This window comes from Colletotrichum jinshuiense, chromosome 7 (assembly GCF_051148585.1).
Source record: "Colletotrichum jinshuiense chromosome 7, complete sequence".
In the NCBI taxonomy this organism is placed as follows: Eukaryota; Fungi; Ascomycota; class Sordariomycetes; order Glomerellales; family Glomerellaceae; genus Colletotrichum; species Colletotrichum jinshuiense.
Window position 1 is genome coordinate 416741 of NC_139314.1, and position 16606 is coordinate 433346.

The 16606-nt window shown below is 62.3% G+C and overlaps 1 protein-coding gene across 1 annotated transcript in view; it reads left to right on the forward strand.

Moving 5' to 3' along the window:
* Positions 1-16606, forward strand: part of EsH8_VII_000111 (uncharacterized protein) — a gene marked incomplete at both ends in the record, with an annotated part of 37278 nt that continues 20672 nt past the window's right edge. The window contains one exon of the mRNA XM_083270244.1: positions 1-16606. This exon is cut by the window's right edge and continues 20499 nt beyond it. Coding sequence (XP_083127801.1) covers positions 1-16606 — 16606 coding nt within the window.

Consider the following 16606-nt stretch of genomic DNA (forward strand, 5'->3'; position numbering starts at 1 on the left):
ATGGTAGCCCAAAATTCAGGTACGACGGCCGGAGCGCGAGCTGCCGACAGCATCGCCAAGGCGGCGCCCGCAGACGTTACGGCGTTCTGGAGGCGGCACTTTGACGATCTGGATGCCTCTTCGTTCCCCGTTCTGCCGTCGCACCTGGCGACGCCCAAGCCCGCTGCCCAGGCCGAGCATAGCATCGTCTACGTGGCCTCGGCCCAACAACATGACTGGGACAGCACCGCCGTCTGCAGGGCGGCGCTCGCCGTCCTCCTGGCCCGCTACACGCAGGCCACGGAGGCGCTGTTCGGCGTCGCGGTGGAGAGGCCTCCTTATGCCGGGGGCAAGGAGGCCCCGGCCACCGGCCCGACGCAGACCGTGATGCCCACCCGCGTGTATTGCGACCCGCACCAGTCCACTTCCGACCTCCTCCGCGAGGTCGCCGCCCACCATGCCGCCGTGCGCCAGTTTGAGCACGCCGGCCTGGACGCCGTCCGCGCCGCCGGGGACTTCGGCCCCGCCGCGTGTGATTTCCAAACTGTGCTTGCCGTCACCTCTGACACGGCCGCGGCGACCCCCGTGCCTAATGAGACCTTCGTAGGATCCGACAGGTTCGCCCCCTGTCTAGATCGCGCCCTTTTGATCCACTGCCACCTGGCCGAGGGCTCGGCCTCCATCCTCGCCCGCTACGACCCGAGCGTGCTCGGCGCGCAGCAGGTTGCCCGTTTCCTGCGGCAACTGGGGCTCCTGATCGGGCAGCTCCACAGCCACGCCGTCGACCGGCCCATCTCGGAGCTGGAGACGGTCACGGCCGAGGACCACGCCGAGATCGCCGGCTGGAACAAGGCGCTGCCCGTCAGGCACGAGGTCTGCCTGCACGACCTCGTCTCCCAATGGGCCGCCAAGGCCCCCGAGAGCCCGGCCGTCGACGCCTGGGACGGCCAGTGGTCCCATGCCGAGCTCGACAGCGTCACCTCCCGCCTCGCCGGCCACCTCCAGTCCCTGAACCTGGACGCCGGATACGCCGTGCCCCTCTACTTTGAAAAGTCAAAGTGGATGGTGGCCGCCCAGCTCGCCGTGCTCAAGGCCGGCTACGCCTTCGCCATGGTCGACCCGGCGCACCCGGCGGCCCGCGTCGGCCAGATCTGCCGGCAGGTGGCCGCCACCTTCGGCCTCGCATCCCAACTACACCGCGACGCCCTCGACGGGCTCGTGCCCACGACCATCGTCCTCGACGACGACTTTATTGCGTCGCTGCCCGAGACCGGCTTCACGCCCGTCGCGAAGCAGAGTGACCTGGCCTACATCATCTTCACATCTGGCAGCACCGGAGAGCCCAAGGGCGCCATGCAGGAGCATCGGTCCTTCGCCTCCGGCGCCCTCCAGTTCAGCCCCTTTTTCCGCATCGACAACACCACCCGCTCCCTCCAGTTCGCCTCGTACGGCTTTGGTTCGAGTCTGCTCGAGACCATGTGCGTCCTGATCCACGGTGGCTGCGTCTGCATCCCCTCGGACCACCAGCGCATGAACGACCTCGCGGGCTTCATCCAGCGCGCGCGCGTCAACTGGTCGACGCTAACGCCCTCGTTTGTCGCCACCGTGCCCCCCGAGAGCCTCTCCGGCCTCAAGACGCTCTTGTCGGGAGGTGAGTCCTTCTCGGCGTACCAGCGGGACGCCTTCTCGGCCACCATCCGCGTCATCAACTCGTACGGCCAGAGCGAGAGTGCGTCCATCTGCGGCGCCTCCGTCGTCTACGAGGACACCACCGACCTGCAGAACATCGGCCGCGCCCTGGGCGCCCGCTACTGGGTCACCGAGGCGGACGACCCCAACCGACTCGCCGCCATCGGCTGCGTCGGAGAGCTGGTGATTGAGAGTCCCGGCATCGCCAGGGGCTACGTCGTGCCCCCGCCGCCGGAGCAGTCGCCCTTCTTCGACGAGACCCCGGACTGGTACCCCGCCGAATTCAGGGAGGAGCGCAAGGCCCACGGGTACCGCTTCTACCGCACCGGTGACATCGTCTGCTACAGGCCGGACGGCACCGTGACCTACCTCGGACGCAGGGACTCGCAGGTCAAGATCCGTGGACAGCGCGTCGAGCTCGGCGACGTCGAGGCCCACCTGCGAAAGGTGCTGCCCAGCCACCTGGTGGCCGTGGCCGAGGTCTTCAAGAGGTCCCGCGAGGCGAGCAGCGCGGCCCTCGTTGCGTTCCTGATCGGCCCGTTCCAGCCGGACGAGGCCGCCCACGCCGACAAGGAGGCCTTCATCCTGGACCCCGCCGCCGCCCGCCGCATCCGCGCGCCACTGCAGCAGGCCCTGCCGGACTACGCCATCCCCTCGTACTTTGTCCGCATGAGGGAGCGTCTGACCATCGTCACCGGAAAGACCGACAGGAAGCGGCTCCGGTCCATCGCCGCCAACCTCGTCGACGAGCTCATCCAGAGCGCCATCACCGCGCAGCCCGATGCCGCGCTTGGCGAGCCGGCGACCGAGGAGGACCAGCTGCGCCAGATGTGGCTGCGCAGCTTGCAGCTCCCCGCCAACTCCAACGCCCACGGAGCTAACTTCTTCGAGCTGGGTGGTGACTCCATCGCTGCCATCAGGCTGGTGAACATGGCCCGGACCGTCGGCATGGAGCTGACGGTGACGGGCATCTTCCAGAACCCGACCCTGGCGGGCCTGGCGGCCACCATCCGCCGGGACTCGGCACAGGGTGCTCCGATCACCGCGGCGCCGTACGAGGGCCCCGTCGAGCAGTCTTATGCCCAGGGCCGTCTCTGGTTCCTGGATCAGCTCAACCAGGGCTCGTCGTGGTACCTCGTGCCGTTCGCCGAGCGCCTGCGCGGCCCTCTGCAGATCGAGGCTCTCACCGGCGCCTTGCACGCCCTGAAGCAGAGGCACGAAACTCTGCGCACAACGTTCGAGGAGCACGACGGCGTCGGCATGCAGGTGGTGCACGAGAGCCCCGCCCGTGAGCTCCGTGTCATCGACATGTCGGCAGCGCCCGAGACCTACGAAGAGGTGCTGCGCCAGGAGCAGACGACGCCGTTTGACCTGGCTACTGAGCCCGGATGGCGTGTCGCCCTGCTGCGCCTGGGCGATGAGGACCACGTCCTGTCCATCGTGTTCCACCACATCATATCCGATGGCTGGACCGTCGACCTCATGCGCAAGGAGCTCGGCATCTTCTACGCCGCCGTCCTCCGCAGCAAGGACCCCCTCGCCGAGCTGCCCGCACTGCCGATCCAGTACCGCGACTTCGCCGTCTGGCAGAAGCAGGAGGCCCAGGTGGCCGAGCACCAGCGCCAGCTCGAGTACTGGACCACGCAGCTGGCCGACAGCTCCCCGGCCGAGTTCCTGTGCGACAAGCCGCGCCCGGCGATCCTGTCCGGCGACGCCGGGGAGATCAACTTCGCCATCGAAGGCCCCCTATTCGATAGACTCCAGGCCTTCTGCCGGACCTACCAGGTGACGCCTTTCGCCGTGCTCTTCGCCGCGTTCCGTGCCACGCACTTCCGTCTCACGGGCGCGGAGGACGCCACCATTGCCGCCCCCGTTGCTAACCGTAACCGCACCGAGCTGGAGGACATTATCGGTTTCTTCGTCAACACCCAGTGCATCCGCACCGTTATTGAGGGTGATCAGACCTTCCACGGCCTGGTTGACCAGGTGCGGACCACGGCCACCGCGGCCTGGGAGCACCAGGACGTCCCCTTCGAGCGCATCGTGTCCGCGCTGCTGCCCGGGTCCAGAGACCCTTCCAGGAACCCTCTGTCTCAGCTCGTGTTTGCGCTGCACTCGCAGGAGGACTTTGGTAGAATCCACCTGGAGGGCGTCGACGGCGAGTCCCTCCCTACGATCACGACGACGACTCGCTTCGACACGGAATTCCACTTGTACCGTGAGCAGGACCGGTTCCGCGGTAACGTCCTCTTCGCCTCCGACCTCTTCGAGCGCGCAACCATTAGCGGCGTCGTCAGCATCTTCCTCGAGGTGCTGCGCCGTGGCCTTGAGCAGCCCGAGACTCGCGTCGCCACGCTGCCCCTGACCGACAGGATGGCGGAGCTGCACGAGATGGGCCTGCACACCGTCAACAAGACGGACTACCCGCGCGACGCAAGCCTGGTCGACCTGTTCCGCGAGCAGGTTGCCGCCCACCCCGAGGCGGTGGCTGTTACCGATTCATCGTCGGAGACGAAGCTGACGTACGCCGAACTGGATGAGCAGTCGGAGCAGCTTGCAAACTGGCTCCGCGCTCGCCAGCTTGCGCCCGAGACCCTGGTCGCCGTGCTCGCGCCTCGGTCCAGCCAGACCATCCTGACGTTCCTCGCCATCCTCAAGGCGAACCTGGCCTACCTCCCGCTCGATGTCAATATGCCTCTCGGCCGAATCGAGGCCATCCTCTCGGCCGTGGAGGGCCAGAAGCTGTTGTTCCTTGGAACGGCTACAGCGAAGCCCGACATCCAGGTGCCCAACGTCGAGCTCGTCTCGATCGCCGACGCCCTGGGCGAGGCCGCCAACATCCAGCGATCGGATAATGCTGCAGCTCCCAAGGCGAAGAGCCTGGCATACGTTATGTTCACCTCCGGTTCCACCGGCCAGCCCAAGGGCGTGATGGTCGAGCACCGCAGCATTATCAGGCTGGTGAGGCAGAGCAACGTCAACGCCAACCTCCCGGCGGCCGCCCGCGTGGCTCACCTGTCCAACGTCGCCTTCGACGCGTCCACTTGGGAGATCTGGTCTGCGCTGCTCAACGGCGGCACTCTAGTGTGTATCGACTACTTTAACACGCTGGATGTCACCGCACTCGAGGCCACCTTCGCCCGGGAGCAGATCCAGGCGGCCATGATTGCGCCCGCCCTGCTCAAGCAGTGCCTTGCCAACACGCCCGCCATGTTGCGCGGCCTGGACCTGCTGTTCGCCGCTGGCGACCGCTTCGACGGCCGTGACGCGATCGAGACCAAGTCTCTCGTCCGTGGCAGCGTTTACAACGCGTACGGCCCTACTGAGAACACCATTCTCAGTACAGTCTATGAGGTCTCCAAGAACGACTCGTCGTTTTCCAACGGTGTGCCTGTCGGCCACGCCGTAAGCAACACGGGCGCGTTCATTATGGACCCCGACCAGCAGCTTGTCCCTGTTGGTGTTATGGGAGAGCTCGTCGTCACTGGTGACGGCCTTGCTAGGGGCTATACGGACAAGACGCTGGACCAGGACCGCTTCGTCCGCGTCGCTATTGCCGGCGAGCTCGTCCGGGCCTACAGGACGGGCGACCGCGTGCGGTACCGGCCGACTGACGGCCAGATCGAGTTCTCGGGCCGCATGGACCAGCAGGTCAAGATCCGCGGCAACCGTATCGAGCCCGCCGAGATCGAGCAGGCCATGCTTAGCCACAGCGCGGTTCTCGACGCTGCCGCCGTCGTCCGCAAGTTCGAGGGCGAGGAGCCCGAAATCATCGGTTTCGTGGCCGCCCGGGACGACGAGACTGTCGCCAAGCACACCCCCGTCCGCGACGAGGAGACGCCGGGCCAGGTAGGTGGTAGGGATGTCGAGTTCGAGACGCTAATGGAGCAGCAGATCTGGCAGCGCCTCAAGGCCGTCCTGCCGCCGTACATGGTGCCGGTCCGCATCATTGTCGTGGACAAGATGCCGCTTAATGCCAACGGTAAGGTTGATCGCCGCGAGCTAACCCGCAGGGCCCAGACGGCGCCGAGAAGCAGCGCCGTGTCCGGCCAGAAGTCGGCGCCGGTGGCGCCGCGCAACGAGATCGAGGCCGCGCTCTGTGAGGAGTTCGCCGACGTGCTCGGCATTGAGGTCGGCATCACCGACAACTTCTTCGACCTCGGCGGCCACTCCCTCATGGCCACCAAGCTGGCTGCCCGCATTAGTAGGCGCCTCGAGGTCCGCGTTACCGTTAAGGAGGTCTTCGACCAGCCCATCCTCCTTGACCTCGCCGCGACTCTCCGCCGCGGCTCGTCGCAGCACAGCCCTATTGTTCCCCGGCCGTACGACGGTCCGGTCGAGCAGTCATTCGCCCAGGGCCGCCTTTGGTTCCTTGAGCGCCTGTACCCGGGTCTCACGTGGTACCTCTCCTCGTTCGCAACCCGTCTCCGGGGAGCCATCAACCTCGAGGCGCTGAGCGCGGCACTGCTGGCGCTTGAGGAACGCCACGAGGGCCTGCGCACCATCTTCCAGCAGCACGACGGCGTCAACGTGCAGGTGGTACAGCCCTTTATACCGAAGCAGCTGCGCGTTGTTGAAGTCCCAGCCGGCGCTGAATCCGACGAGGAGCTCATGCTGGCCTTGCAAAAGGAGAACTCGAAGCCTTTTGACTTGGAGTCCGAGCCTGGCTGGCGTCCCGCTCTGCTTCACCTGGGCGAGGAGGACCACGTTCTTTCCATCGTGATGCACCACATTATTTCCGACGGTTGGTCTCTCGATATCCTCCAGCGCGAGTTGGCAACCTTCTACACCGCGGCTCTGCGCGGTAACAAGAACCTGCTCTCGCAGGTCAGCCCTCTGCCCATCCAGTACCGCGACTTCGCGATCTGGCAGAAGGAGGAGGCCCAGGTCGCCGAACAAGAGCGTCAGCTCAGCTACTGGAAAGAGCAGCTTGACGGCAGCCAGCCGGCTGCTTTGCTCTCTGACAAGCCTCGCCCGGCAGTCCCTTCAGGCAAGGCAGACGTGCACGAGTTCTTTGTCGAGGGCAAGCTGTACCAAGACCTGCAGAAGTTCTGTAGAAAGCACCAGACCACGCCGTTCTCCGTGCTGTTCGCCGCGTTCCGTGCGACTCACTTCCGTTTGACCGGCGTGGAGGATGCCACCATCGGCACGCCCATTGCCAACAGAAACAGACAGGAGCTCGAGGATCTTATCGGCTTCTTCGTCAACCTGCAGTGTATCCGTACCGCGCTGGCCGAGGACGAGACCTTCGAGTCCTTGGTCAAGCAGGTTGTGTCCGCTACGGCCGCGGCCTCTGCCAACCAGGACGTGCCCTTTGACCGTCTCGTTGCGGAGCTGCGACCCGGAACCCGTGATGTCTCCCGCCATCCCCTCGTCCAGATGACATTGGCAGTCCACTACCAGGAGAATCTGGGCCATCTGCAGCTGGGCGACCTGGCTGCTGAGCCTATTGATCCCGCCCAGACCTCGCGTTTCGATCTCGAGTTCCACTTCTTCCAGCAGCAGAGGAACCGCCTCCGTGGTGTCATCATGTTCGCCAACGAGCTCTTTGATCCCGTCTCGATCAAATCCATGGAGACTGTCTTCCGCGAGGTCCTCCGCCGCGGTCTTGAGGAGCCGTCTATCCCTATTGCCTCCATGCCGCTGAGGGACGGTGTCTCCGCGCTCATCGACGAGGGTCTGCACCAGGTTGCGCGCACCGACTACCCCAGGGATAAGAGCGTGACGGCGCTGTTCCGCGAGCAGGTTGCCCTCTCTGGCAATGCCATCGCCGTTAAGGACAGCAAGTCGGAGCTCACGTACGCTGAGCTGGACCGACAGTCAGACCGGTTGGCGTACTGGCTTGTGCAGCGCGGCTACGCCCCCGAGACCATGATCGGCGTGTTTGCCCCGCGATCGTGCGAGGCTATTGTGGCCTTGATCGGAATCCTCAAGGCCAACCTGGCCTACCTGCCGCTTGACGTCAACGTTCCCCTAGGTCGCTTGGAGAGCATCCTGTCATCCATTGAGGGCAAGAAGCTCCTCCTGCTCGGCGCGGATGTGTCCGTGCCGGCAACGGAGCTGGACGACGTTGAGTTCCTCACCATCGCCGAGGCGCGGGACAGTGTGTCCGTGACGGAGGAGGTCGCCGAACATCTTCCCACGCCTACCGCGACGAGCCTGGCCTACGTCATGTTCACATCCGGCTCCACGGGCCGCCCCAAGGGTGTAATGGTCGAGCACCGCGGTATCGTCCGTCTGGTCAAGAACACCAACATCCAGACGCAGGAGCAGTCTGCGGTCCCCGTGGGCCATATCGCCAACCTCGCGTTCGACGCGGCCACTTGGGAAATCTACACCGCGTTGCTTAATGGCGGATCCTTGGTGTGTATCGACCACACCACCGTCTTGGACGTGGCCACGCTGGGCCGCGTCTTCGAAAAGGAGAAGATTAAGGCCATCATGTTCACCCCGGCCCTGCTCAAGCAGTGCCTCGCCGAGTCTCCTTCCACCATCAAGGGACTCGAGCTTCTGTTTGCTTCTGGTGATCGCCTGGACGTCCAGGATGCCCTTACAGCTCAAGCTTTGGCCAAGGGTGGCATTATCAACGCTCTTGGTCACACGGAAAACACTGTATACAGTACAGCCTTCCGCATGCAACCAGGCGAGCTCTGCATCAACGGTGTACCTGTTGGCCGCGCCATTAGCAACTCGGGCGCTCTCGTTCTGGATCCCCAGCAGCGTCTTGTTCCCCTCGGTGTCATGGGTGAGCTTGTCCTGACTGGTGACGGTGTTGCTCGTGGCTACACCGATGCAGCCTTGAACAAGGGACGATTCGTCGACGTCACCGTTGACGGCGGCGAGACCCTGCGTGCTTACCGTACGGGTGATCGCGCCAGATACAGGCCTGGCGATGCTCAACTCGAGTTCTTCGGCCGCATGGACCAGCAGGTCAAGATCCGCGGTTTCCGTGTCGAGCCGGCCGAGGTCGAGCAGGTCCTGCTCAGGCACCCCGCCATTCGTGATGCTGCCATTGTCATCCGCAAGCAGGAGGACCATGGAGTGGAGATGGTCGGCTTCGTTGCGGCGCGCGAAGAGGAGTTTGCTGTCGTCGCCCAAGACGAGATCAGCAACCGGGTCGAGGGCTGGGGCAACCACTTCGAGACCAGCACGTACGTGGATATTGAGACGATCGATCTATCCGTTGTCGGCAACGACTTCATGGGCTGGACGTCTATGTACGACGGCACCGAGATTGACAAGGGAGAGATGCAGGAATGGCTGGACGATACCATGGCCACTATTCTCGACGGCCAGCCGGCCGGCCGTGTGGTTGAAATCGGCACCGGCAGCGGCATGATCCTTTTCAACCTCGGCAAGGGCTTGGAGAGCTACGTCGGCCTCGACCCCTCCGGCTCCGCTGTCGATTTCGTCCGCAAGAAGATCCAATCTGTTCCTGCTGTGGCCGGTAAGGCGCACGTCTTCGTTGGAACCGCGACCGACGTCGCCGGGCTTGACGGGCTCCAGGCAGACATGGTCGTGACCAACTCTGTTGCTCAGTATTTCCCTACGCCGGACTACCTCCTCCAGGTCATCGAGGGCCTCACTCGGATTCCCGGGATCAAGCGTCTCGTTTTCGGCGATATGCGGTCCTGGGCCATCAACCGCGATTTCCTGGCGGCCAGGGCGCTGCGTGCGCTCGGGTCATCAGCCACCAAGGACGAGATCCGGCGGAAGATTGCGGAACTCGAAGACCGCGAGGAGGAGTTCCTCGTGGATCCGGCATTCTTCACGGCGCTCAAGAGCCGGTACCCGGATCGCATCTGGCACGTTGAGGTCCTGCCCAAGCGCATGAAGGCCACCAACGAGCTCAGCGCATACCGCTACCAGGCCATCATCCACGTCCGCGGACCTAACGACGAGGTCCCCCAGCCGGTGCACCCCATCGAGCCGGAGGCGTGGGTCGATTTCAAGACGTCTCAGCTCAACCGCAATGGCCTTCTCAGCATGCTGCAGGGCTCGCCCGACGCTCAGACCGTTGCCATCGGCAATATCCCGTATAGCAGAACCATCGTCGAGCGGCTGCTCGTCGAGTCCCTGGAGGACCACGATGCTCCGGGCTCGACGGATGGTGCTGCTTGGATCTCTGTTATCCGCGAGGCCGCGGAGCAGTGCGTCTCGCTTTCCCCCTTCGACCTTGTCCAGGTGGCCAAGGAGGCCGGGTTCCGCGTCGAGTTCAGCTGCGCGCGCCAGCGGGTGCAGAACGGAGCAGTCGACGCCGTCTTCCATCGCTTCGAGCCCGCCCATGAGAGCAGCCGTGTGCTGATCCAATTCCCGACAGAGGATACCCAGGGCCGCTCGCTGAGCCTTCTGACCAGCCGGCCGCTGCACCGCCAGCAGAGCCGCAAGGTTGAGGCGCAGATCCGCGAGTACCTCCAGGTCTTGCTCCCGCCGTACATGATCCCGACCCAACTCCTGGTCCTCGACCAGCTGCCGGTCAACCTCAACGGCAAGGTCGATCGTCGTGAGCTTACCCGGCGAGCCCAGACCGCGCCGAGAAGTCGTACCGTGACGGACCACGTTGCACCCCGCAACGACGTCGAGGCCATCCTTTGCGAGGAGTTCGCCGACGTACTCGGTGTGGAGGTGGGCATCACCGACAACTTCTTCGACCTTGGAGGCCACTCTTTGATGGCTACAAAGCTTGCTGCTCGCCTTACCCGCCGTCTGGAGTCCAAGGTGTCCGTCAAGAGTATCTTTGACCAGCCCGTTATCTCCAACCTTGCTGCTTCTGTCCGGCAGGGTTCCGCAAAGCACAACCTCATCCAGTCCAAGCCGTACAACGGCCCTGTTGAACAGTCGTTTGCTCAGGGCCGCCTTTGGTTCCTTCACCAGCTTGAGCTGGGCGACTCCTCTGGCTACCATATGCCGATCGCGGTGCGTCTGAGCGGTCCCCTCCAGGTGGATGCGCTGCGTACTGCCTTGAGTGCCCTTGTGGAACGCCATGAGACCCTGCGGACGACCTTCGAGGAGCACGATGGCGTGGGAGTCCAGGTTGTCCAGCCGGCAAGCTACACCAAGGAGCTCCGCGTCATCGACGTTTCTGACGGGGGTTACGAGGACATCCTGCGCAAGGAGCAGGCGACGCCTTTTGACCTGACCGCTGAACCAGGCTGGCGAGTCGCGCTGCTCCGCCTGGGCACTGAAGACCATGTGATCTCCATCATTATGCACCATATTATTTCTGATGGATGGTCCTTCGAGGTCCTGCAACGCGAGCTGACGGCGTTCTACGCTGCGGCTCTCCGTGGCCAGGACCCCTTGTCTCAGCTGTCGCCTCTGCCCATCCAGTACCGCGACTTCGCGGCGTGGGAGAAGCAGGAGGAGCAGCTGGCCGAGCACGAGCGTCAACTGTCATACTGGAAACAGGAGCTGGCTGGTAGCCAGCCGGCTACTCTCTTATGCGACAAGCCTCGTCCTGCTGCACTGTCTGGCGAGGGCGGTCTTATTGAGCTGTCCATCGAGGGCCCTGTCTACGACAGCCTCCAGGCCTTCTGCCGTACCTACCAGGCCACCTCGTTTGCCGTGCTGCTTGCCGCGTTCCGAGCAGCGCACTACCGCTTGACTGGCGACAACGACGTGACTGTCGGTACGCCTATCGCTAACCGTAACCGATCTGAAGTTGAGGATCTCATCGGTTTCTTCGTCAACACCCAGTGTATGAGGATTGAAGTCGACGACATCCAAACCTTCGACGGCCTGGTCCGACAGGTGCGATCAACAGTCACGTCTGCATTCGAGAACGGAGACGTACCTTTTGAGCGTATTGTATCCTCTCTCCTGCCTGGATCCAGAGATACTTCTCGTAACCCCCTGGTGCAACTCATCTTCGCTGTTCACTCGCAGCAAGATGTGGGCAACATCCACCTTGAGGGCCTTACTGGCAAGACTCTTCCCTTTACACCCACCACGCGATTCGACCTCGAGTTCCACCTCTTCCAGGAGGAGGGCAGGCTTAGAGGAACCGTCTTCTACTCCACGGATCTGTTCGAGGCCAAGAGTGTCCAAGTGGTTGTCGACGTCTTCCAAGAAGTTCTGCGCCATAGTCTGGAGCAGCCGCAGGCGGCCATTGCAGGCCTGCCTCTTACTGACGGACTGCCGGCTCTGCGTAGCTTGGGTCTGCTCCAGGTCGACAAGTCAGACTATCCCAGGGAGTCTAGCGTGGTGGACGTGTTCCTTGAGCAAGTTGCCGCTAACCCCGAGGCGGTAGCTGTCAAGGACGCGTCTTCGCAGCTTACCTACACCCAGCTTAACGAGCAGGCAGACAAATTGGCCTCCTGGCTGCGCCTGCGCGGGCTCCCTGCCGGTGCTCTGGTTGGTGTGCTTGCTCCGAGATCTTGCGAGACAGTTGTTGCCCTTCTCGCAATTCTCAAGGCCAATCTGGCCTACCTGCCGTTTGACACCAACATCCCTTCCGCCCGCCTCCAGGATATCCTGTTGGAGGTGTCCGGCGATAAGCTGATCCTGGTCGGCGCCACTGTCCCCATGCCGGACGTTGAGCTGCCGGATGTCGAGCTGGTACGCATCGGAGAAGCGTTGAGCCAGTCCAAGGGCGGCGTAGATGCCGTTGCCGCCCCGAACGCCGATAGCCTGGCATATGTCATGTTTACTTCTGGCTCAACCGGCCGTCCCAAGGGAGTCATGATCGAGCACCGCGGAATTATCCGACTTGTCAAGAACACTCACCAGCATCTGCAAGCAGGCCATGGAGCCGTCCTGGCCCACGTGTCCAACCTTGCTTTCGACGCCACCACTTGGGAAATTTACGCGCCTCTTCTCAACGGTGGTACTGTTGCTTGTCTCGACCAGATGACTGTTCTGAGTCCCTCCCTCCTGAGCGATGCCATCCGCACCCACGGCATCAACATGGCGTTCTTCACGACTGCTCTGCTGCGCCAATTCCTCGAGGAGGCACCTTCTATTGTCAGCAGCTTGGACGTCTTGTTGACCGGTGGCGAGACAATGCGGCCGCAAGACGCACTCAAGGCCCGCAAGCTCGTCCGCAAGGCATTGTGCCACGTGTATGGACCTACTGAGAACACGACCTACAGCACTATACACGAAATGGGCCCCGAAGAGCGCTGCGTGAACGGTCTGCCTATTGGCCGGGGTATCAAGAACTCCGGTGCCTACATTATGGATTCGCGACAGCAGATCTTGCCCCTTGGTGTGATCGGTGAGCTTGTCGTTACGGGCGACGGTCTGGCTCGCGGTTATACGGATTCCTCACTAGATGAGAACCGCTTTGTCCAAGCTACTATCGAAGGTAAGTCTGTGCGGGCATACCGCACTGGTGACCGCGCCCGCTACCGGCCGGCCGACGGCGAGATCGAATTCATTGGCCGTACGGACAACCAGGTCAAGATCCGCGGTTACCGTATCGAGACCGCCGAGGTGGAACAGGCTCTTGCCGGACTGCCTGGTGTGCGTGATTCCGCCGTTGTGATCCGCAAGTTCGAGGACCAGCAGCTGGAGATGGTGGGCTTTGTCACCGTCAACATCGACGGCGAGCAGGCGCCTGCAGTGAATGGCGACGAAGACTCGTCCGCCGCCGCCGCCGCCGCTAACTTGACCGAAAACAACATTCGCCAACGCCTTCAGGCCGCCCTTCCATCCTACATGGTCCCGTCGCAGATCATTGTGGTCGATCACCTTCCCCTCAACGCCAACGGAAAGGTCGACCGCCGCGAGCTTGTGCGAAGAGCCCTGACCACCCCGAGAACCAGCACCGTTGCCCTCCGCGTTGCACCGCGCAACGAGATTGAAGCAGCCCTCTGTGAAGAATATGCCAAGGTTCTGGGTATTGAGGTCGGTATTACCGATAACTTCTTCGACCTCGGTGGTCATTCTTTAATGGCGACGAAGCTGGCAGCGCGTATTAGTCGCAGACTGGATGCCCGCGTATCTGTCAAGGATATATTCGACCAGCCCATTCTCGTCGACCTTGCTGCCATTATTCGCATTGGGTCCACCCTACACAGCCCTATTACACCTTTGCCGTACTATGGAGCGGTTGAGCAGTCCTTCGCCCAGGGTCGTCTTTGGTTCTTGGACCAACTTAATACCGGCGCCCTATGGTACCTTATGCCCCTTGCAGCGCATCTCCGCGGACCGCTGCACGTGGATGCACTCAACACTGCTATTAATGCTCTCCAGGCGCGCCACGAGACCCTGCGGACGACTTTCCCTGAGCAGGACGGCGTTGGAGTCCAGGTTGTTCACCCAGCCACTGGTGATATACTCAAGGTGGTTGATCTCTCCACCGAGCGCGATGGCGGCAGTTATATCCAGCCACTTAAAGAGGAGCAGACGACTGGTTTCGACCTAGCTACCCAGCTGGGCTGGAGAGTCACGCTCTACAAGCTGGGAGAGGATGACCACGTTTTGTCTATCGTCATGCACCACATTATCTCTGACGGTTGGTCAGTCGATATCCTCCGCAAGGAGCTTAGTGCCTTCTACGCTGCCGCGCTGCGTGGCGAAGATCCTTTCCTGAGAGTGCGCCCTCTCCCTATTCAATACCGCGACTTCGCCGTATGGCAGAAGAACGAGACTCAGGTTGTCGACCAGCGACGCCAGCTTGAGTACTGGACCGAGCAACTGGCCGATAGCACGCCCGCCGAGTTTTTGTGTGACAAACCGCGCCCAACTGTCCTTTCAGGCGACGCTGGCGTCGTCCAGCTTACTATTGAGGGACCTGTCTATGAGAGCTTGCAAACCTACTGCCGCACCAACCACTTTACCTCCTTCGCGGTATTGCTTGCGGCCTTCCGTACCGCCCATTACAGGCTTACCGGAGCTGAAGATGCGACTATCGGAACGCCTATTGCCAACCGTAATAGGCCCGAGCTTGAGGACTTGATTGGTTTCTTCGTCAACGCCCAGTGTATGCGGACGGTCATCCACGACGACGAGACGTTCGACAGCCTCGTCCGCCAAGTCCGCACCACTGCCACTGCTGCCTTTGAGAACCAGGATGTGCCCTTCGAGAGCGTTGTCACGGCCCTCCAGCCCGGTTCCAGAGACGCCTCCCGCAACCCGCTGGTGCAGCTCATGTTCGCCCTGCATTCACAGCACGACCTCGGCAGAATCCCTCTGGAGGGCCTGGCGAGCGAGCGTGTGCCCACGCCGGCGACCACCCGTTTCGATCTGGAGTTCCACTTGTTCCAGGAAGAGGGTCGCCTGGGCGGCAGCATTCTGTTTGCTTCGGACCTCTTCGAGGCTGCCACCATTCGCGGCGTCGTCGACATCTTCCAAGAGGTGCTGCGTCGCGGCCTCGCGCAGCCAAACACGTCCATTGCTTCCTTGCCACTTACGGATGGCCTGACCCAGCTGTACAGCACCGGTCTGGTAGACGTTGAGAAGACCGCTTATCCGCGCGACTCGAGCGTGGTGGATGTCTTCGCCAAGCAGGTGGCTGCAAACCCAGACGCCATCGCCGTCAAGGAAGCGTCCTCCCAGTTGCAGTTGACCTACTCGCAGCTGGACCAACAGTCCGACGCCCTTGCGGCCTGGCTCAAGCAGAAGCAGTTGCCGACCGAGACTCCCGTCGCCGTCTTCGCCCCCCGATCATGCGAGACCATTGTCGCATTCCTCGGTATCCTCAAGGCCAACTTGGCGTATCTTCCGCTTGACGTCAACGTTCCGGCGGCGCGTCTCACCTCCATCCTTTCGGCGGTCGATGGTAACGTAACCCTTTTGCTGGGATCTACCGTCACCAAGCCCACCGTTGAACTGTCGAACGTCACCATGGTGCCGATTAGCGATGCCCTCCGCGATGCTCCCAACGACACCTCTTCTTTCCAAGCCGTCGCAAAGCCAACCGCAACGAGCCTCGCCTACATCATCTTCACATCTGGCTCCACTGGTAAGCCGAAGGGTGTTATGATCGAGCATCGCGGTATTATCAGGCTGGTGAAGGACAGCAACGTCGTCTCAAACCTCCCGGCAGCGGCGCACGTTGCCCACCTGTCTAACGTTGCCTTTGATGCCTCCACGTGGGAAATTTACTCGGCCCTGCTTAACGGCGGCACGTTGGTCTGCATCGACTATTTCACCACGCTGGAGCCTACGAGCCTTAACGCGGTCTTCCTCAAGGAGAAGATCCAGGCCACCATGCTCCCGCCTGCTCTGCTGAAGCAGTGCCTCACTCCCATGGCTGCTACTTTGGGTGCCTTGGATCTCCTGTTTGCTGCGGGTGACCGATTTGACGGCCACGATGCCAACGCAGCACAGGCTTTGGTGCCAGGCAGCGTCTACAACGCCTATGGCCCGACTGAGAATACCATCCTCAGTACCATCTACAAGGTGCCTAAGCAGGAATCTTCAAAGAAGGACTTGTTCGTCAACGGCGTTCCCATTGGTGAAGCCGTCAGCAACTCGGGCGCATTCATCATGGACCCGAACCAGCAACTCGTCCCCATGGGTGTGATGGGAGAGCTTGTTGTTACCGGAGACGGTCTTGCCCGTGGCTATACCGATTCGTCGCTCAACAAGGATCGGTTCGCCCAGGTCAATGTCAACGGACAAGTTGTCCGGGCCTACCGAACCGGTGACCGCGTCCGCTACCGCCCAACGGACGGTCAGATCGAGTTCTTCGGCCGCATGGATCAGCAGGTCAAGATCCGTGGCCACCGCGTGGAACCCGCAGAGGTGGAGCAGGCGCTGCTCCACCACAGCGACGTTCTCGATGCCGCCGTCGTTCTGCGCAGGCAGGAAGGCGAAGAGGTTGAGATGATCGGATTCGTTGCGGCTCGGGGAGATCAAGACCTTGAGACGAACGAGGCCAGCAACCAGGTTGAAGGCTGGGGTAACCACTTCGAGACCAGCACCTATGCCGACATTGAAACCATTGACCAATCGGTTGTTGGTAACGACTTCATGGGTTGGACCTCCATGT